The sequence below is a fragment of the Nycticebus coucang genome, chromosome X (assembly GCF_027406575.1).
Source record: "Nycticebus coucang isolate mNycCou1 chromosome X, mNycCou1.pri, whole genome shotgun sequence".
Lineage (NCBI taxonomy): Eukaryota > Metazoa > Chordata > Mammalia > Primates > Lorisidae > Nycticebus > Nycticebus coucang.
Window position 1 is genome coordinate 165,783,757 of NC_069804.1, and position 22,924 is coordinate 165,806,680.

The 22,924-nt window shown below is 39.3% G+C and overlaps 1 protein-coding gene across 1 annotated transcript; it reads left to right on the plus strand.

The window, feature by feature from the left end:
* Window positions 1-18,202: 18,202 nt before the first annotated feature.
* BRS3 (bombesin receptor subtype 3) lies at window positions 18,203-22,616 on the plus strand. Its single transcript, XM_053579873.1, has 3 exons — window positions 18,203-18,785; window positions 20,367-20,718; window positions 22,145-22,616. The coding sequence occupies exons 1-3, from the start codon at window positions 18,352-18,354 to the stop codon at window positions 22,556-22,558; spliced, it is 1,200 nt and encodes a 399-aa protein (XP_053435848.1). The 5' UTR covers window positions 18,203-18,351; the 3' UTR covers window positions 22,559-22,616.
* Window positions 22,617-22,924: the final 308 nt, after the last annotated feature.

The following is a 22,924-nucleotide window of genomic DNA, read 5'->3' on the forward strand; positions in this document are numbered from 1 at the left end:
GTGGTGCCCTGGGTGTGTGGTTGTAGGAAGGTTTGACTTTCCTTTTCCAATTGTTGCCTGTGGGGGGGCAGGGTGACTTAATTGCTGGTATTTCACTAGGGTCAAACAAAGACCAGCTGAAAACAAGACAGAACCACTTAGCCCCACCATACCAAACAGGTCCCCAGTTTCTCAGGCAATAGCACTGTACAGGTCCTCAACAAAGCTCCAGGGGAAAAATCAAACGGTATAAAACAATCATGGGGCAGAATCAGCGGAAAAACTTTGGTAACATGAATAACCAGAATAGATCAAACACCCAAGGAAAGATATGGCAGATGTAACTGAAGATCCCATTCATAAACAGCTGGCCGAGAAGTCAGAAATCAAATTCAGAATTTGGAATGCAAACAAGATTAAAAGAATGGAGGAAAATTTGGAATTAGAAATTCGAGGAGCAATTCAAAAGTCGAAATTAGAAATTCGAGGAGACATTCAAAAGTTGTCTCAAGAATTGAACAAAATTATAGACAAAACGACCAAAGATTTTGATGCACTAAAGCAAGAATTTGCAGCCCTTAAAGATCTGAAAAATACAGTAGAAGCCCTCAGAAACAGAGTGGAGCAAGCAGAAGAAAGGATTTCTGACATTGAAGCTCCCAAACTCTTAAAGAGGAAGAGAAATGGAGAGCAAAAATGGATCATTCTCTCAGAGAGCTCTGGGATAATTCAAAGAAGGTTAATATCGGCCTCATTGGAATCCCTGAAAGTGATGAAGTGGCCTTGCAAGGCACAGAGGCCCTTCTCCATGAAATTATGAAAGAGAATTTTCCAGACATGCCAAGAGATTCTGAAATTCAGATAGCAGACAGTTTCAGAACCCAAGCACAACTCAATCTGAATAAGACATCCTCCAGGCATATCATAATTAACTTCACTAAAATTAATATGAAGGAGAAAATTCTGAAAGGAGATAGACATAAGAAATCCATTACCTACAAAGGGAAGAATACTAGAATGACTGCAGATCACTCTGCTGAAACTTTTCAAGCCAGAAGAGGGTGGTCATTGACTTTTAGTCTCCTAAAGCAAAGTAACTTTCAACCCCAGATCCTGTATCCAGCTAAACTGAGTTTCATTTATGATGGAGAAATTAAATACATTACTGACATTCATAGATTGAAGAAATTTGCTATAACCAAACCAGTTCTTCAAGATATTCTCAGACTGATCCTCCATAATGACCAACCCAATCCTGTACCACAAAAGTAAACTCACTCAGAAACTTTTGATCAAACTCCAAATTCCACAGTGGCGAAAGGATTAAAAATGTTGAGTGGACTTTCGAAAAACTCGATATCCAAAATTTTACCAGACTTATCAATATTCTCCATTAATATGAAAGGCTTAAACTGTCCCCTAAAGAGGCACAGGTTACCTGACTGGATACAAAAACACAGGCCAGATATTTGCAGCATGCAAGAGTCACATCTTACCTTAAAAGATAAATATAGACTCAGGGTGAAAGGATGGTTGTCCGTATTTCAGGCAAATGTTAATCAGGAAAAAGCAAGTGTTGCAATTCTAGTTGCAGACACAATAGGCTTTAAACCAACAAAAGTAAGGAAGGATAAGAATGGTCACTTCATATTTATTAAGGGTAATACTCAATATGATGAGATTTCAATTATTAATATTTATGCCCCGAACCAGAATGCACCTCAATTTATAAGAGAAACTCTAACAGACATGAGCAACTTGATTTCCTCCAGCTCCATAATAGTCGGAGATTTCAACACTCCTTTGGCAGTGTTGGATAGATCCTCCAATAAGAAGCTGAGCAAAGAAATTTTAGATTTAAACCTAACCATCCAACATTTGGATGTAGCAGACATCTACAGAACATTTCACCCCAACAAAACTGAATACACATACTTCTCATCGGCCCACGGAACATACTGCAAAATCGATCACATCTTAGGTCACAAGTCTAACCTCAGTAAATTTAGAGGAATAGAAATTATTCCTTGCATCTTCTCAGACCACCATGGAATAAAAGTTGAACTTAGTAACAACAAGAATCTCCATACTCATACAAAAACATGGAAGTTAAATAACCTTATGCTGAATGATAGCTGGGTCAGAGATGTGATTAAGAAGGAAATTGCCAAATTTTGGGAATGAAATGAAAATGAAGACACGAATTATCAGAACCTCTGGGATACTGCAAAGGCAGTCCTAACAGGGAAATTTATAGCACTGCAAGCCTTCCTCAAGAGAACAGAAAGAGAGGAAGTTAACAACTTAATGGGACATCACAAGCAACTGAAAAAGGAAGAACATTCCAACCCCAAACCCAGTAGAAGAAAAGAAATAATGAAAATTAGATCAGAATTAAATGAAATTGAAAACAAAAAAATATATACAACAGAATCAAAAAGTTGCTTTTTTGAATAGGTCAATAAAATAGATAAACTTTTGGCTAAATTAACCAGGAAAAAAAAAAAGAGTAAAATATCTAATTTCATCAATCAGAAATGACAAAGACGAAATAACAACAGACTCCTCAGAAATTAAAAAAATCCTTAATGAATATTACAAGAAATTTTATTCTCACACATATGAAAATCTGAAGGAAATTGACCAATACTTGGAAGCTCGTCACCTTCCAAGACTTAGCCAGAATCAAGTGGAAATGTTGAACAGGCCAATATCAAGTTCTGAATTGGTATCAACCATACAAAATCTCCCTAAAAAGAAAAGCCCGGGACAAGATGGCTACACGTCAGAATTCTACCAAAACTTTAAAGAGGAACTAGTACTATATTACTCAACTTGTTCCAAAATGTAGAAAAAGAAGGAAGACTACTCAACACGTTCTATGAAGCAAACATCACCCTGATCCCCAAACCTGGAAAAGACCCAATAAGAAAAGAAAATTATAGACCAATATCACTAATGAATATAGATGCAAAAATATTCAACAAGATCCTAACAAACAGAATCCAGCAGCACATCAAACAAATTTTACATCATGACCAAGTCAGTTTTATCCCAGGGTCTCAAGGCTGGTTCAATATACGTAAATCTATATATATAATTCAGCACAGAAACAAATTAAAAAACAAAGACCATATGATTCTCTCAATTGATGCACAAAAAGCTTTCGATAATATCCAGCATCCCTCCATGATCAGAACTCTTAAGAAAATTGGCATAGAAGGGACATTTCTTAAACTGATAGAGGCCATCTACAGCACCCCACAGCCAATATCGTATTGACTAGAGTTAAATTGAAATCATTTCCACTCAGATCAGGAACTAGACAAGGCTGCCTATTGTCTCCACTGCTCTTTAACATTGTAATGGAAGTTTTAGCCACCACAATTAGGGAAGAAAAGGTGATCAAGGGTATCCATATAGGATCAGAAGAGATCCAACTTTTGCTCCTCACAGATGATATGATTGTATATCTGGAAAACACTAGGGATTCTACTACAAAACTCTTAGAAGTGATCAAGGAATACAGCAGTGTCTCAGGTTACAAAATCAACATTCATAAATCGGTAGCCTTTATATATACCAACAATAGTCAAGCTGAAAAAACAGTTAAGGATTCTATTCCATTCACAGTAGTGCCAAAGAAGATGAAATATTTGGGAGTTTATCTAAGAAAGGATGTGAAAGATCTCTATAAATAGAACTATGAAACTCTAAGAAAAGAAATAGCTGAAAATGTTAACAAATGGAAAAACATACCATGCTCATGGCTGGGAATAATCAACATTGTTAAAATGTCCATACTACCCAAAGCAATATAGAATTTTAATGCAATCCCTATGAAAGCTCCACTGACATACTTTAAAGATCTTGAAAAAATAATACTTCATTTTATATGGAATCAGAAAAAAAAACTTCAATAGCCAAAACATTACTCAGAAATAAAAACAAAGCAGGAGGAATCAGACCTCAGACTATGCTATAAATTAATAGTGATCAAAACAGCATAGTACTGGCACAAAAACAGAGAAGAAGATGTCTGGAACGGAATAGAGAACTAAGAGATTAATCCTGCTACTTACCGTTATTTGATCTTTGACAAGTCAATTAAAAACATTCAGTGGGGAAAAGATTCCCTATTTAACAAATGGTGCTGGGTGAACTGGCTAGCAACCTGTAGAAGACTGAAACTGGACCCACACCTTTCACCATTAACTAAGATAGACTCTCACTGGATTAAAGATTTAAACTTAAGTCATGAAACTATAAAAATACTAGAAGAGAATGCAGGGAAAACCCTTGAAGAAATCAGCGAGTATTTTATGAGGACGACCCCCTGGACAATTGAAGCAGCTTCAAAAATACACTCCTGGGACCTGATCAAACTAAAAAGCTTCTGCACAGCCAAGAACACAGTAAGTAAAGCAAGGAAACAGCCCTCAATGGGAGAAGATATTCGCAGGTTATGTCTCCGACAAAGGTTTAATAATCAGAATCCACAGAGAACTCAAACGTATAAGCAAGGAAAGAACAAGTGATCCCATCGCAGGCTGGGCAAGGGACTTGAAGAGAAACTTCTCTGAAGAAGACAGGTGCACGGCCTACAGACATATGAAAAAATGCTCATCGTCTTTAATCATCAGAAAAATGCGAATCAAAACTACTTTGCGATATCATCTAATTCCAGTAAGATTAGCCTATATCACAAAATCCCAAGACCAGAGATGTTGGCATGGATGTGGAGAAAAGGGAACACTTCTACACTGCTGGTGGGAATGCAAATAAATACATTCCTTTTGGAAAGATGTTTGGAGAACACTTAGATATCTAAAAATAGATCTGCCATTCAATCCTATAATTCCTTTACTAGGTTTATACCCAGAAGACGAAAAATCACATCACAACAAAGATATTTGTACCAGAATGTTTATTGCAGCCCAATTCATAATTGCTAAGTCATGGAAAAAGCCCAAGTGCCCATCGACCCTCGAATAGATTAATACATTGTGGTATATGTACACCATGGAATATTATGCAGCTGTAAAGAAAGATGGAGACTTTACCTCTTTCATGTTTATATGGATGGAGCTAGAACATATTCTTCTTAGTAAAGTATCTCAAGAATGGACGAAAAAGTATCCAAATGTACTCAGCCCTACTATGAAACTAATTTATGGCTTTCACATGAAAGCTATAACCCAGTTATAACCTACGAATAGGGGGAAGGGGGAGAGGGAGGGGAGGGAGGGGGGAGGATGGGCGGAGAGAAGGTGATTGGTGGGATTACACCTGTGGTGCATCTTACAAGGGTATATGTGAAATTTAGTAAATGTAGAATATAAATGTCTTAACAGAATAACCAAGAAAATGCCAGGAAGGCAATGTTAACCAGTGTGATGAAAATGTGTCAAATGGTCTATAAAACCAGTGTATGGTGCTCCCCCCAAAAAGAGTTTTCATTGTAGAGTTGTTTTGTAATAAAAAAAAAAACTGGAAATAGCCTCAAAGGTCACCAGTAGGGAAACAGTTAATACGTGGTGTATTGAGATAATGGAATAAATATGGAGCTGTTAAAATGAAAAAAATAAAATAAAATAATAAAATGGAGTTTGATAATTAGAAAGCTATGGATTTGAATTCTGGCTCTTTCACTTACAGGTGTATGAGACCTTACACAAATTTATTTACTTTCTGAGCCTTAGTTGCTTCACCTCCAAAATGCAAAAAAAAAATCATCTGTCTCTCAAAGCCATCTCATCTCAGGATTAAATGGGATAATACACATAAAGCACACCCTCTCCCCATGTGAAGGGCTCAAGTACAAGTTGAACTTCACCTAACAAATGCAAACAATGTAACCTAATCATTTGTACCCTCATATTAATCTGAAATAAAGAAAAAAATACATCTAGCATCCAGCATACAGTAGGTGCTCAGTATGCTGGCTGTTATTCCGTCTCAGTATAAGCCATTGAGGTTGCACCTGTCCCACTTATACGTAAGGCTGGTCAAATGAGAGGACAAAGGAAAATGTGTGTTTTGCTGTTTGTATTTGAACCTAGCTACTATTTTTATTTCAGCTACAAGGCATCCCTCCTCAACCATGTGGCTTTATTACCCCCAGCAACAGTCTTTTATTGGCTTGGTCCCAAGAACTCCCTTTGAAGCCTTTCCTCATTGTCAGTCCCTCGTTATATTCTAATAAGCCCTGTTTGCAATGGATCAGCCCAGGAAATTGGGAATTAGAAAAGCAAAACAGGATCGGATCTGAAAACTAAGTAAAACTCAGAGGCAGTGTGATCATGGGGATGATATATGGGCATGTTAAAGTGATGTTCAAAAGTGATTCCAGGGGCATAGCCAGTCTGTCATAGTATACCCCTTAGATATGGTTCAATACACTTCTTCTTCTTCTTTTTTTTTTTTTTGCAGTTTTTGGCCACGGTTGGGTTTGAACCTGCCACCTCCAGTATATGGGGCCGCGTCCTACTCATTTGAGCCACAGGCGCCACCCGGTTAAATACACTTCTTTTTTTTTTTTATTGTTAAGTCATAGCTGTGTACATTAGTGCAATCAAGGGTTACAATGTGCGGGTTTCATATACAAGCTGAAATATTCTCATCAAACTGTTCAACGTAGCCTTCATGGCAGTTTCTTAGTTATTGTATGTAGACATTTGTGTTCTGCCTTTAGTAAGTTTCGCCTGTACCCATTCTAAGATGCACGTAGGTGTGGCCCCACCCATTACCCTCCGTCCACCCTACCTCCCCCCTCCCTTCCCCTTCCTTGGCCCTTTCCTCATAGTCTTGTGCTATAGTTGGGTTATAGCCTGCATGTGAAAGCTATAATTTGGCTTCATAGTAGGGATGAGTACATTGGATACTTTTTCTTCCATTCCTGAGATACTTTGCTAGGAAGAATATGTTCCAGCTCCATCCATGTAAACATGAAAGAGGTAAAGTCCCCATCTTTCTTTAAGGCTGCATAATATTCCATGGTATACATGTGCCACAGTTTGCTAGTCCATTCATGGGTTGATGGGCACTTGGAAGGACAAAGTGTGCCTTGTATGTTTTTAAAGGAGACAACAACGTAGGGCAGACACCCACTTTAATTCACTCAAGTGCACAGCCCAGTCACAAGTGTAGTGTGGCTGTTTTATTCCTAAATTGTCAACCAAAATATATGAGAATGCTCCCAGGGATCTGGTCTGAGATTGTGGATGCGGGGGTCCAAACTGATCACTCTTTTGCCCAAAAATTTGAAATAACTTCTTTATGCTTGTTGAATAATGTGCCAGCTCAGCCTACAATATTCATATATTTTCCACAAGGTAACCTCAACCTACCTTGCCAGGCTAACTTCACCTTGCTTCCCTATCTATCCATACCCACTCTTGAGCCACATGGACTGTTCATTCCCTGAACATGCCCCCATACATTCCTGCCTCTTTGCTGCTTAATTTTATTTATGACTTCTCTTCTGTTCCTCATCTCTACCTACTGAAATTCTTCACAGTCCCTGTGAACAAATGGACTCTCCCATGAATCCTTTCCTGATCCCTTAATCCTCCTTCAACTAGATGTGATCTCTCTTTCCTCCAAACCATGCTTTCTATCTTGCTTGCAGCATGAATTCAAGTTCGAGCCTGAGTTGTGGCCCTTGCTGGGGTTCAGACATCTTAGGCAGGTCTGGTAGATTGGGGAAATGGTGGTGGGGCTGAGGGCCTCTGAGGAGATAAAGACGCCTGGGTGGGGGGGTAATAGCAAAGAGTGACAGCTGACTCAGACACAAAGCCCAAGTCCACAGAAAGAAGCAGTGATTGGAGTGCAATATGATGGCAGTTATCTGCATCTTCCCCTAGCACAGCCTCCCCAGATACAGGCCAGTGCTCTATCCAGGGACCTATTTGCATCCATGAAGGAGTCTTATGGCAGCAAAGGGAATGAGATTCTGACCCCTTTTCCTAACATGGCCCACTAAGATCAAAGGCACAGATGATGTTTAATGGCCTAGGATGGTCCATATGAGACCAAATTGCAGAGAAGAAACAAGTGTGATGCTCTGAAAGGACGCTTTCCATGGAGAGAGAATCAGAGTCCAGTTCATTGGAGGACAGTTCTTCTTCAGGTCACACAGTCATCCTGGACAACCGACAGATGCCCGTCAAAGGCAAGAGCTGAGTCTAAGCCAATAACAAGTTGAAACCTTCAAGGACCTAGGCAGGTTTTCTTCAGGACATCTCTTATCTGAGTCTGACAGAGTGTGGATGACACCTTGAGAAACCATCTTGATGAGGATGGATCAAGTCAGCATTCTGCACTGGAGCCATTTGAAACTGGTGGCCTGGCTGGGGCCACCTCTGTCTGATGGGGTACTGGTAAGAACACACACTCTGGAACCAGCTACCTAGGTCCAACTTGATAACTTGATTTTCCCTGTGCTTCAGCTTCCTTATATATGAATGGGGATGACAGAATCAGACAACTGAAAACACCAAGTGGGACCTCCTCAATGTAAGGAGGAGGTTGACAATCACCCAGCAGACCTCATCAAACAAAGTTTGTGGATATATGATAGCAACCTTACAGACTCTTGGGTCTGTTTAAAGAGAGAAACTATTAGAATTCTTTCTGGAAAAAAAATGGAGAGTTTCAATCTCATTGTAATTTTGATATTAAAGGATAAGAGACCTTACTTTTCACTTGCAGGCTTATCATACCTTGTCGTACTGGCAATGCCCAGCAGACCAGTGTTCACCACTAGAGAGAGACTGCTGTGCTTGGTGGAACAGTGGAAAAGAATAGGAGACATGATGGAGGGATGCAGAGACTGTATGGCAGAGTGTGGGGCACCCAGTAGAGCAGTAACAGTGCCAGTGGGAATATACTTGTTTCTGAGCACAGGGAAGACCTTATATAAGATCCTGATGGTTTACATAATTGCTAATGACTAGCAAAACCTTAGCCCCAAACTCCTATCCTTACAGGCTCCTAAAAGTGCTTGAGTTGATGGACTTTGCTCCTTGTGTGAGAAAGTATGTGTCAGAACCAGAGAAATTCAGATTTCCTAACTATTTGTGTCCTTGCCTTATCTCCTTCGTTAATATCTTTAGGGACATGCTTACTCATCTCTGTATCTCCAAAGAGCATGAGCCCTAGTCCTGGTAGAATGCTGTGGAGGCTGCAGGGAAGTCTGAGGCCCTCTGAATCAGTAGCAGTGCATGGTAGAGCAGGTCCCATCCTGAACACAGATGAGACTTGCTAGAAATGTCTCACTCATCTCTGCCCCCCAAGGGCATCTAGACCCCTGGTGTTACCTTTTATTCCTGACATTTTTCAGCTTCATTGAGGTATAATTTAAATGCCCCAAATTTAGCTATTTTACATTGAGTTTCAATTAAATGATACAATTCAACAGTAATCATTGCATTACCTAGTTGAGAACATTTCCATCACCCCCAGATTTCCCCTGTGCTCCTTAGCAATCACCTGTGCTCCAACTTTCAGATCCAGGCAACCACTGACATGTTATCCATTATTTACAATTTTGTCCTTTCTAGAAACTTCATATTAAGTAATCATACAGTATCTGTGCTGCCTTTCATTGCATATGTTTAAGGGCTATCCATGTTGTAACACATGTCAATGATTTGTCCTTTTTATTGTTGTGTAGTATTCCATTGTCTGGATAAGCCTCATTTTGTTTACTCATTTACTAACTGTTGGACCCTTGGGTTCTTTCTAATTTGTTTTTATAAAAAATGTTTCCATGTTTATTTGCATAATAGTCATTGTGTGGATGTATTTCTTCATTTATTTTGGATAGATACCTAGAAGTGTAATTGCAGGGCTATCTGATAAATGTATGGTTTTTGTTGATTTGAAGCACCTTAACAGGGATTAACAAGAGGTTGAAAGTAAGTCATTTGAAAATTGGACACTTGATTGGGGGTATGGAAGAGCATTCCAGGAAGAGGAAGAAGATTACTGAGAAGAGAGATGGAAATGCATTACAGGAAAAATTCATCCACTTCATAAATTGTGCTTCAGTATTCAGGGCCTAAACATTTTATCTAAGGCAAGACTATCTCAATCTACTATAATTGCAGAACTTCACCTTGATCCTAGCATACATTATTAGCCATGTGTGGGTGAACAAGTACAGTGATAAGGACATCCATAAAGGCACCTAATCTAGGAACAGCCTACATGGTTGTCCACTTTTCAGGAGCCACTAAGTTTAATCATGATAAGAATCTGCCTTTAACAAAAAATTCCACTTAAAAGATTCAGTTGGAATTTCTAGTCTTTGTAGAGGCTACCACTGCATAGTTATATTTATTTTACCCAGTCTCTGCAGAGACCATTCTGAATAGCAATCTCCACTTTTAATATGAAAATTATAAGGTTTGGGGGTGAGAAATTATGACTGGGAACACAGAACTCTATGACAATAGGAATCACTATTATATAGACCCACAAGTCAAATTGTATCCTCTTATAATGGATCTAACCCAGTTATGAATAATTTATAACAAAAAAAATCCATCTTGTTTCCTGGCACAAGAGTATAAAAGAAGGAACCTGTGTAATTAGAGGCTTAAAGACTGTGATTTCTGGTTATTCATTTTTCAGTTCTTAAATATAAAAACAGATTCCGAGTTTGAGTCAGAAGCAAAAAGTTTATCCACTTCATCTTTCACCCATTGGAGAAAGATCACCTGAAGCACCCCGGGCAATCTGGGCATAGTTGTCCAAGATTTCAGTAAATCTGGCTTACTTGAGGTATACATACTACGTATACAGGCTGCCAAAAAATTTATACACATTTTAAGCTATGTTATCTATGCATTACTTTTGAAAGTTGAATTGAATTACGGTAGCAATGTGTAGTATGAATGCCAGCATCACAAGCAACAGGAAAGGCAGTCAAAGAAAATGGTGGAGGCACAGTTATCATTCTAGGAGAGCAAGACCATTTTGAAGTGGTCTTTGAAATGTGAGAACATTGTGGAAGCACAACAACAATGGAGGCATGAGTATGCCACAGAGCCCCCAATACACCTAACAACTGCACACATTTTTTTTTTTTTTTGCATTTTTTGGCCAAGGCTGGGTTAGAATTCGCCATCTCCAGCATATGGGGCCGGCACCCTACCCCTTTGAGCCACAGGCGCTGCCTGCAACTGCACACATTTGTGGTAAGACTAAGACACATGGTACTGTGTATGATGTGCACATCGGGGGTAGGGGGCCTCACACAGCAAGTCCTGCTGCTTATGCTATGGTGTTGGAATAGTTTACACCAAGGGGGTCCAACCTGCGACAAGTGGGCCACATGTGGCCCAGGATGGCTAGGAATGCAGCCCAACACAAAACTGTAAACTTACTTAATACATTATGAGATTTTTTGGTGATTTTTTTGGTGGAACTCGATTGCATGGTTCTTGCATATGAAACTTTGTAGACAGCAATGTGGTGTTGCACCATCACGTAAGAAAAACATGTACACTCTTGCCATTTTCACACATGTGTGGCTTCCGTTTTACTGGGGTGTATGGCTTCCAGTGCGTTATCTTCCGAGCACAGTCCAATTGACACCATCAGATGTTACACATGCTTGTGGTGCCTTGGCGAGGAAACGATTATCAATAACATTTCAACCACCCATTGCAATTGAGAATTTAGCTTTCTCAACAAATATTTAATGTTATTTAGAAGTCAGGTAAGCATTCTTACATGATTACTAAGAGCAATTCCACACCTAAGCCATGCCTTACATATTGCCTGCCATGCTTTAGAGTGGGCTTCCCCCTCACCCTGCACCACTCACAGCTGAGATGTGGAAGGGCTCAAACCTTGCTTTCTATTTTCCCATCAATTAATTTTCATAAGAAAAGTCATTATAATTCCTTATCTATTATAATTTTTTAATCCCAGCATAGTTTCTACAAAATGTCTCAAAAGAAAACAGAACCCAAAAAACAAAAATCCTGGATAAAGGAAGATTGTTCAATGAAAAGTGCACAGATGACTACTTTTTGTCCAGGCAAATAGTAAGGCACTCCGCTTTAATTTATAGGGAATTTGTGCAAGTTTTCAAAGACTATTATTTGAAAAGGAGTTATATGCAAAAACATGCTGCCATACTTGATGTGGATTAAGAATTATAAGGATTGTGCCGTACGGACAAAAAGCTGAGACACAAAAAAGTTTGTCATCTCAACAAATTTTTTTTTTTTAATTTTAAAACTCAGAAAAATTCCAGTGTAAGAGCTAGTTGTATGATAACATATTTAATAACAAAAAATTAAAGCAGTTTACCAATGGTTAATTTGTTAAGCAATGTATGGAAACCATGGGAGACATAATTTTCCCTGAAAAAAAGGGGGGGGTATTTCTAAAATCAGTTTGTCTCACTAGACTATAGCCAAGTGAATTGAAAAAATTAGAAAATCTGTAGATTGAGGTTTAAAGAGTAAAGCTGCTAATTTTAAGTTATATGCTTTGGTGATGATGACAGCACTGATGCTGCAAATACTGCTCAATTTGCCATTTTTATTAGAGGTACTGGTGATGAATATAATGTCACAGAAAAAATGGCTTCTTTAGTGCCATTAAAACACAATCAAATCAAGAGATTTATATGAAGCAGTAAAATATATGTTAAAGTGATTTTCTTTGTCCATTGTCAACATATCTGATATAGTTACTGATGGTGCCCTGGTGATGGTAGGTAAAAGAGAGGGACTTGTAAAATTAGTAGAAGATGATGCAATTACTGCCCAAAACTCATGTTTGATGAAGTATCACTTCACAAAAGCACATCAACAAAAGTTATGCATGGTGGTGCCTGTGGCTCAGTGAATAGGGCACCGGCCCCATATACCGAGGGTGATGGGTTTGAATCCGGCCCCAGCCAAACTGGAAAAACATAGCCGGGCGTGGTGGTAGGCACCTGTAGTCCCAGCTACTCGGGAGGCTAAGGCAAGGGAATTTCCTAAGCCCAAGAGCTGGAGGTTGCTGTGAGCTGTGACGCCATAGCACTCTACTGAGGGCAATAAAGTAAGACTCTGTCTCTAAAAAAAAAAGAAAGAAAGAAAAAGAAAATTCATGCACAAAAATTTTAAAAATGGAATACATTATGCAAATCATCATCAAGACTGAATTTCATAATGGCCAAGGCATTGAATCATCAACAATTGCAGGAATTCCTTAAAAGTATTGATACTGACTATGGAGATATCATTTACTTTTCGGAAATAAGACGGCTAAGTTGAGGCCAAATGTTGAAAAGATATTACAACTGGCAAAATGTTATCAAGTCATTTTTGGTATCAAAAACCAAATTTGTGCCAGAATTTGACAATGGAAACTGGTTTACAGATTAAGCATCTTTAGTGAATTTAGCCACTTATTTAAATGAGTTAAACATGTGTCTGCGAGGTGAAAACCAACTGATTAGTACAATGTTTCGAACCATAACAGTGTTCCAAATGAAACTGAAATTATGGTAAGCTCAAATTAAGGCAAACCATTTTGTGCATTTCGACACATTGGCTAAACACAGTCCTGTGAACAGCAAAAAGATATGAGGGCTTGCTTTTCAATTTGACACAAGAATTTGAAAACAGATTTCAAGATTTCTGGGAAAATAATCAATATTTTTGTGCATTTGCAAGCCCATTTCAGTCAACATAAGTGTGTTACCTGCCAATTTTCAAATGGAATGCACAGAGTTGCAATCTACATTCGACTTTAGGGAAAAAATGATCATATCTCTTTAGGGGACTTTTATAGGTCCTATCTTCCCAGAATCAAATCTCCCTCACTTCAAAATCTTGCCTTATTCATGTCATTGCTTTTTGGCAGTACCTATATTTGTGAGTAACTATTTTCAAGAATGAAGCCCATTAAGAGTTAAAATTAGAACCGAAATACCTCATGAGTACTTTGAGAACTCACCGAGAACTGTAACTGCTTTCTTTGAACCAGTTATTGATGCATTAGTTTCTCAAATACAGTGTCAAATATCCCTCTAGTTTTATACCACCCACTTTTACTTTTATAAAAAAAATTTAAAAAGGTGTTTTATTACTTAGATATGTACATTTTATATATTAGTGATAGCAAGCTCGAGACCTGCTTGACAAATTCAAAAGACTCTGAATGAGACGTTGTATGATTAGGATTATGATGTGAGGACTCTTTCACTTATCTGCAATGGCAGATTTCATGAAAATTGTGCATAAACCTTTTTTTTTTTCTTTGTTCATCAGCTTTTGTTAGCGTATTTAATGTGTGTCCGAGACAATTCTTCCAATGTGGCCCAGAGAAGACACCCCTGGTTTACCTGCTCACCACAGACATATACGGGACAATGTGCATGTGAGATAAGAGTTAGCCGAGCAAGCATGTGACACACTCCTAAAACAGACAAATGGAAAGTTTTCATCCCAAGATTATTACATGCACTGCTCCTGATCAAAGGGTGCCATACCATGAGTGGTTCCAAGGGTGCTCAAGAAGTAATTCACCATAAACACAAGGGTCCAGATGCTCTCTGTAACCACTTTGAGCGCCTCTTGTAATTGCAGAAGTCAAACATGATTATATTTACCTTTTCTATTGGTATATATTATTACAATTTTAACACAGTTTTTTTCATTTTTTTAAATGTGTATACAATTTTTGGCACCTTTGTGTGTGTGTGGAAGAGAGCCACCAGCCAGCTCCAGCTCCAGCTCCAAGGAGTTTTTGTTTTTGTTTTGTTTTATTTTGTTTTGTTTGAGACAGAGTATTGGCCCATTGCCTGACTAGGGTGAAATGACATCATCATAGCTCACAGCAACATCAAACTCCTGAGTTCCAGGGATCCTCCTGCCTCAGCCTCCTGAGTAGCTGGTGCTGAGGTGCATCCATGGCTAATATTTCTATTTTTAGTAGAGACAGGGTCTCCATCTTGCTCAGGCTGCTCTCAAACTTCTGGGCTCAAGTGATGCTCCTGCCTCAGCCTCCCAGAGTGCTGGGATTACAGGTGTGAGCCACTGCTCCTGGCCTCCAGGAAGATTTTTGATGTATTTATTTCAGCATAGAGTACTTTTTGCTTTAATGAAGACCCACAGAAACGTCTCTTGGACATCAACATCAGTAAAACCCATGATCCTCCTGAACAAACTGAGAACCTACAGAAATGGTTGTCAGAGTGTGATCTCGACCAGCAGCATCCACATCACCTGGGATCGTGTTAGAAATCCACACCCAGACCTACCAAAGTAGCAACTCTGGAGGTGAGACCCAGCAACCTGGGTTTTGATAATCCTTCCTGGTGATTTTGATGGATGCCAAAATCTGTCATCCACTGACTGTCCTGTTTCACAGATGGCTGAGAAACTTGGAGCCAAGTTTGCAGCCTTTCTCTAGCGACTGTTCTCTAACCCCCGCCCCCACCTCCTTAAAGGCAGAGAGGTGCTCCTTGAAGATTTAAAAAAGATTTTGACAGCACTAACTGAATCAGGCTGAACTAGAAAACTCAACTTCAGAAAATTGGTAATTTGTTTATTCTATACCCATTAAATACTTTTTTTGAGTTAAAAACTCATATGATTGTACAATTGCTTAATCTATACCAAGTAGTTGATTTTGCAGATCTTTGATGATAATACTGGCCACTTATACAATAAAAACCAAAAAATAAAAAGAAATGGATTTCATTATTTAGTATAGGCTAAGTGCCCTCTAACTTTACTTACAAATGATTAATTAGACATGATGCATTTAACTTATCTATTAACATCATGAATTGCTGGGTAGCCTGGAAATCTCTTGTTCCTTGGTTAATAGAACATTCAGAAAACCTAAGTCTGTGATTCCAAATGAGCAAATATGGCTCACTGTCAAGAACTGTGTGTTTTGCAGCTCTTGTCACTGATTGTTAGCCTTTCAGAAGCCAGAGTGAATCTGTTTTGTCTCAGCTCTATTTCTGAGTATTTGTGAGACCTTGGGTGAGATACTGTCCCTCTCTGGATCTCCTTTCTCTCTCTGCAAAATGAGAACATTTGATTTCATCATCTCTAGGGTCACTTCCCTCTCTGATATTCTGGGATTCTGTAATTTTAGAGACCCAAGACCCCCACTGCTCCAATACTACTGCTCTCTCCTGACCTCTTCTGACCAGAAAGAAGGGAGGAAGGAAAAGCATGCCAGCAGCTGTAGCCTGCTAAAGCATGACTGAGATCTTGGGAATTCAGATAATCTTGGGAATCACATGCAGTTCTGTGTGGCAATCAGTTGCTGTGTTAATTGGGAGATACTGTTTGCTCTTTGCTGAATGATATGCAGTAATCCCTGAGAGATGGTACCATTAGTTTGGTGAGAACAAGATGTGGACCATCAAGAGCCCTTTTGTGTACAGACCATCTTAAAGAGCCAGCCCCAGTATAGAAAATTACTTAAATGTATACACTTCAAGGCTTGGGGGTTTGGGTTTATGCAAACTCTCTCCCCTCCTCATTCCCGTTAAAAACAGTTTTTTAGCTAAGTGGTGTAAACGGCAGAGATAATTTTTTTTAAAGTTTATTCTTGGGGATTCATTGAGGGTACAAGAAACCAGGTTACACTGATTGCATTTGTTAAGTAAAGACCCTCTTACAATTGTGTCTTGCCCCCAAAAGGTGTGTCACACACCGAGACCCCACCCCCTCGCTCCTTCCCTCTCTCTGCTCTTCCTTTCCCCACCCCGCCCTCCTTCTTTCTCTCTGCAGAGATAATTTTATAATGAGTGGAAGACAGGTGTGGATGGTGGGGGGGGGCTCATATTAACCATGTAAGTGATATAATTTATCCACTTCACTTTCTCTGCAGAACTGATTCCCCCAGGTCTGTCAGTATAAAGAGCAGCCTTTGTCCTGCCCCCTTTTCCTCATCTAGCCAAACACTTTACAACTTTGCATTTTACTTCCCAGGCAATGTTCCAAGACAGCTATATTTGTAAACACCTCACTACACTAAATTTCTCCTAGCTGAGAGATTATGCATTGCAGTTGGTAACTTTGGACAATATTTCTTAGCAGGTTAACTGCCTTCAAACTGCTCCCAAACAACACCCCACCACACACACACTTGTAAAGCACACGCTTACTTTTTCTGCAAAATGGGGCTTTTCTGGCTGGTACTAAGGTGATTGCTTTAATTGTCTACTTCCTTCAGATGATGTACACATTATTACCATGCCTATCATCTCTGGAGTCATCTATGACATTTCATCATCAGAAAAGGATGATTTTCATTGTTAAACATTTTTTGTGTGTCAGGACCTTGAGCAGTATCATTCTGTATTATTTTGTTTTGGAATAAGGTGGGTTCATTTTAACCATTTCTGGAGAGAGAAACCCTAAATGGCTGTTTTTTAAAAATGTGGCATAAGAGGGGGAAGAGGGAGGATCTCAACTAATGTGCACAATGTGGGGGTGTTAAGCATATCCCCTGGATGAAGAGCTCAACTACAACTTGAACTTTACCTTGGAAATGAGAACCCTAAACATTTGCATCCTAGTATTAATTTGAAACTTACAGAAACCAGACAAGCAGTAAAACTGGTGTTACTAGCACACTTAGAGACAAAGCAACTGGTGGTTTTCCTGGATTTTTCATTTCTTAAAGGTTGCTTTGATATTGTACAGCACAGCCCTGGTAATAAGCACAGAGTTGGGAAGTACCATGTGACAGAGTAGGTATTAAACCTAGATCACCTGAGTTATTGCTCCTTGGAGGTGACATCAGCCCTGTCAAAGCATGAATGATTTGTTGCTTCAGATGTCTCTGGTATTAAATCTTGAGAAGTGGATTCAAGTTCGTGCTTCAAGGGACATGTACACTTATTTATCATGTAAAAGAAAATGCATTAGACCACCAGGTGATTGCGGGGGGGCAGTAATTAAGGTATTTTTTGGAAAAAAATTGACAATATCTATATAGACCACCCTAGAGAGATATGAAAGCAGGGTGATTCTAATAAACAATAAGATGACTTAATGATGCCTAATTAGTCCAAATATTCCCCACCAGGATGGAACAAGCAACTGCAGAGCATTTCCCCATCCCCCTCCCTCCCCTGAAGTCAGGACACGCCAATAAAACTCCTCCACCTCCCACTCTTCTGTGCCAGATCAGTGAGCATTTAGCCAAGCATGCTGGGAGACACAGAACAACTGAAGGAAAGGAGTATCCGGATGTCTTGGGTTTTCTTCCCATTCTGTTCTGTTCTGTTCTCCTAGCACCATCTCGTTACTAGACGTAGGCACTAGACGTGACAATCAACTGCATTTGAACTGAGCAGAAGAAATATTAAAGACACAGTCTTCAGAAGAAATGTCTGAAAGGCAGCCTCAATCACCTAATCAGACTTTTATTTCAATCACAAATGACACAGAATCATCAAGCTCTGTGGTTTCTAACGATACCACAAATAAAGGACGGACCGGGAACAACTCTCCAGGAATAGAAGCATTGTGTGCCATCTATATTACTTATGCTGTGATCATTTCAGTGGGCATCCTTGGAAATGCTATTCTCATCAAAGTCTTTTTCAAGACCAAATCCATGCAAACAGTTCCAAATATTTTCATCACTAGCTTGGCTTTTGGAGATCTTTTACTTCTGCTAACTTGTGTGCCCGTAGATGCAACCCACTACCTTGCAGAAGGATGGCTGTTCGGAAGAATTGGTTGTAAGGTGCTTTCTTTCATCCGGCTCACTTCTGTTGGTGTGTCGGTGTTCACGTTAACAATTCTCAGCGCTGACAGGTGGGTTTCTTTTCTCTGTTATATTTGTCAGGATGTGAAATTAAGCAAAAAGAAAGGAAAGCTTGTACTTAGCATTTACTGGCTACTATTCTGCTTTTCTCACACTGTGTAACCCGGAGGTAAGATAGGAAAATTGGGTGGCATTTTAAATAAAAGTTGGTGTAAGAACGTTAAAATTCTTGTGTTAGCATCTGAGGAGAGGTTGAAATTGTATGCTTTAGGGGTAATTTATTCTTTCGGAGCGTAATTGTTTGCTTGAAAGAATGCTGAATGGTGTTTTCATTTTTCCTCTAGTTTATTAAGTAAGGCAAATTGTTCCAGGTGTAAAGGAAAAAATTCATGCTTTATACATCAGTGCAGCCTAGTGGTGCAATATAGTCAACATGGAAACATCGGCATAGGGGTGAAATTGACCACATATGCATTACTGTATATCGGAAGGATGGTAAAAAGCTTACAAGCATCTAATTTATTTACAATTCATCAAATTAGCTAATGGCAGAAAAATGGTGAGATTTTCAGCTCCCTGGTAACTCCGTATCATATCATCACTTAATTCTATTTGTCTTCTCTATAGGCATTTAATGACTTTATCCTTTCCGGGGGAAATAAATTAATCCTGCTTGACTTTCAGAGCTCTATGGAGACAGCGTGTGAGAACCTCTTGCAGCCAGGGTGTTCAGACTCTGTGTTAGGATATTTTCAGTCTAAGTACTGTGTTTTTCTGTGTTCCTATCGTAGAATGATAACTGTGAAAGCATGAAAAAAATTGAGGCTCCAAATGTTAAAAATGATGCTTTAAAAAGCCTGCAAGAAGCCTGTAAGTAATCAATGCCTGTCAGTATCAGAAGGAATAGCTTCTTCAGATTCTGGAATATGAGAGGAAGAAAAGCTTTTCCTGTGTATTTTTTGAATTTTGCTTTGACTGGTCTTATAATCTATTTGTGGGCAAACTCGTTTAAAGGCTGTAGATTTTAAGGTGGATTTGTCTGAATGGGAGGCATCTTTGCACCGGCAAAGGGCTTCTGATTACACCCTTGCCTTGCTCTAAATCTGTTCACCAATCGGCTTGGGCATGGAATTAGCACTTATGAGTGGGGAAGAAATTAACCCTCTCCTCTTTACTGTGTAACCCCCTGGAATTCTTTTCTAGGAAGGCTGACGGCTACTCACTCATGAAGAAAGGGAAATTAATTCTGTTTAACATCAGTCATTTATACAAAAAGGAAGTCTTTTAGAACACTTAAGGTAATACACAGGTAGTGAATTACTCTCAATCACACACAAAATCATGCCCCAAAATGTTTATTTGCCTAAATAGAGGGTCTATACATAAAGTTGTGAAATTGCAGATTTGGAGTATCTCATAAGAGTGAATAAGGGAAAAGGATTAGCATAAATAAAAAATACTGGGATGTATAATGTGTATTTGAAACCATAACCATTTCTAGTTGGTTAATGTTGACTCCTATACATACAGATAGGAGGTAGAACTGGATGACCACTAAGGTCACTTCTAACTCTGAGATTGTATAATTTTCGTATTTATTTGAACCTCTGCCTCTGATTACATGTTTTCAGATATAAGGCAGTTGTGAAGCCCCTTGAGCGGCAGCCCTCTAATGCCATCCTGAAGACTTGTGCAAAAGCTGGCTGCGTCTGGATCGTGTCTATGATATTTGCTGTCCCGGAGGCTATATTTTCAAATGTGTATACTTTTCAAGATCCTGACAAAAATACAACAATTGAATCGTGTGTCTCTTATCCTGTCTCTGAGAAACTCCTGCAAGAAACACATTCTCTGCTGTCCTTCCTAGTGTTCTATATTATTCCACTGTCTATTATCTCTATCTATTATTCTTTGATTGCTAAGACTCTTTACAAAAGCACCTTGAACATACCTACTGAGGAACAAAGCCATGCTCGCAAACAGGTATGTATCAATCAGTAGTCATGCAAATGAAGTTTAAATTTTAGAAGTGAAATTCCTACTTTTGCACAGTGAGCAACTGTGTATTCTCCTGTGTATACACACAATACCAGTGTGGTATTTTGGTTGGGAGCATAGGTTCTCTCTTCAGTCCCAGCTCTATCACATACTAGCCGAGCAATCTTGAGCAACTTACTTAACCTTTCTGTGCCTCTGTTTTCTCACCTGTAAAGTAAAGGGGAGGACTAGATGATGTAGATACTTTAGCCTAGTACCTGGTGCAGAGTAAGCATTCAATAGATGGTAGCATCACTATGAGAGAGGGGATAACTGAAGTTTGGGAGTAGTCAAAAGTTTTTATCCCTTGTGATATTAAGGAACATTGCATGAAGTCAGACTATAAAGCAAGTATCTTTTGGTTTAGAAAGCATGACAGAATAATAGAAGTGCATGGCATGTAGACCTGGCAAGAAGCCCTAACATTGTTCAATGCCAACCACTTACACACAAACACACTGGGGGAGAGGGAGTGTAGTGCCAGTAGCGAGAGAACACAGTGACTCACGGAGGCTTGATTAAGACCATTGCCAACAGCCAGGAGTGCTCTCCCCCCATAAATAGGGACAGAGAAAAAGGGATGGTGCCAAAACATAGTTCCAATCATTTTTTCAAAAGATTTTAAACTCTTCTGAGGGAGAGGAGAGATGATTCCATTCACCTCTTGATTAGTACACAGCTGTGCTTTTTTTTTTGAAGCTAGTCCATTTAGTTGGTTCCACAATAGTGTCCGTGAGGCTGAAGCAGTGCACGTGTCCATAACTGCTCATGTAGCTGGTTATCTTTGCTCTATCTCCCAGCCCAGGCTATGTATTCACCTAACCTGACTCATTTCTCTTATTAATGGATGTAGGTAGAGTTATTTTCGGATAGAAAGGACAGCAACATGTGGTTTTTATTCTTTTGACTGTATGGTTAGAATTCCTATGGATTAAAAACAATTTTTTAGATTAAAACCAATTTTCAATACCAACTTCGCAAGTTTCATAAACCCCAGAATATTCTGACCTAGTCAGCCTCCCCTGATGCAGTCTACATTTTTAATTGAATTAAATTTGGGAGAATTCCGCAACATACCCTGAGTTAAATGGAGACATCCTAGAGTATCTCCAAATCGGGAGCTGGAGGTGTCTCTGAATTAGAATTAATGAAGCCAAGATCATGGGTGACCATGCCAATTAACTTGCTGTTTTCCATAGCCACGGGCTGACTTCCTGCACATTCCAGCCAGTTAGCACACAAACACATGTTCAAAGGGAAACCAGCTTGTTAATTTTAACTGTAAAATTCTGTGTAAATCTAGAGGCTGACTTTTGAAAATCTCTGCCATCTAAATGATTTTGTTGTTGTTACCATTTTCTTCCCCCTATAGATTGAATCCCGGAAGAGAATTGCCAGAACGGTCTTGGTGTTGGTGGCTCTGTTTGCTCTCTGCTGGTTGCCAAATCACCTCCTGTATCTCTACCACTCTTTCACTCATCAAACCCATGCAGACTCCTCTACCGTGCATTTTATTATCACCATTTTCTCTCGGGTTCTGGCTTTCAGCAATTCTTGTGTAAATCCCTTTGCTCTCTACTGGCTGAGCAAAACCTTCCAGAAGCATTTTAAAGCTCAGCTATTCTGTTGCAAGGCAGAGCTGCCCGAGCCTCTTCCTGCTGACACCCCTCTTAACCACCTGGCTGTGCTGGGCAGGGTCCCGGGCACTGGGAGCACACTGGTGTCTGAAATTAGTGTGACCTTGTTCCCTGGATGTAGCGAGAAGAAGGAGGAGGACATAGTCTAGCCTTTCAGTCAAAAATGGTATTTTTCCTCCCAGCGTGTGTATCCAACCCTAAATTGTGCATAGGTGCGTGATGTCCAGACTTTTGTTGTTGGTGAAGTGTGTTGAATTCTTAGAAGGATCCCTGTAAGTAAAAGATAAACTTTGATTTTCTTCAAAGTACAATCAGTAATGTTACTGGGCTTTCTAAATAAAATGAAGCCCCACCGAGTACAGAAAGGCAAATTTATCTGTGCCAGTGAATTGCAAGAGAGGTGAATAGGAAAGGTGAAATAAACTAGATGAAACTTTAAAATCTAATTTGTTTTCATCCCATTTGTGATGCTTCTAATTTCTCATATGCTCAAGTGATTGGCACAAAATCGTGTT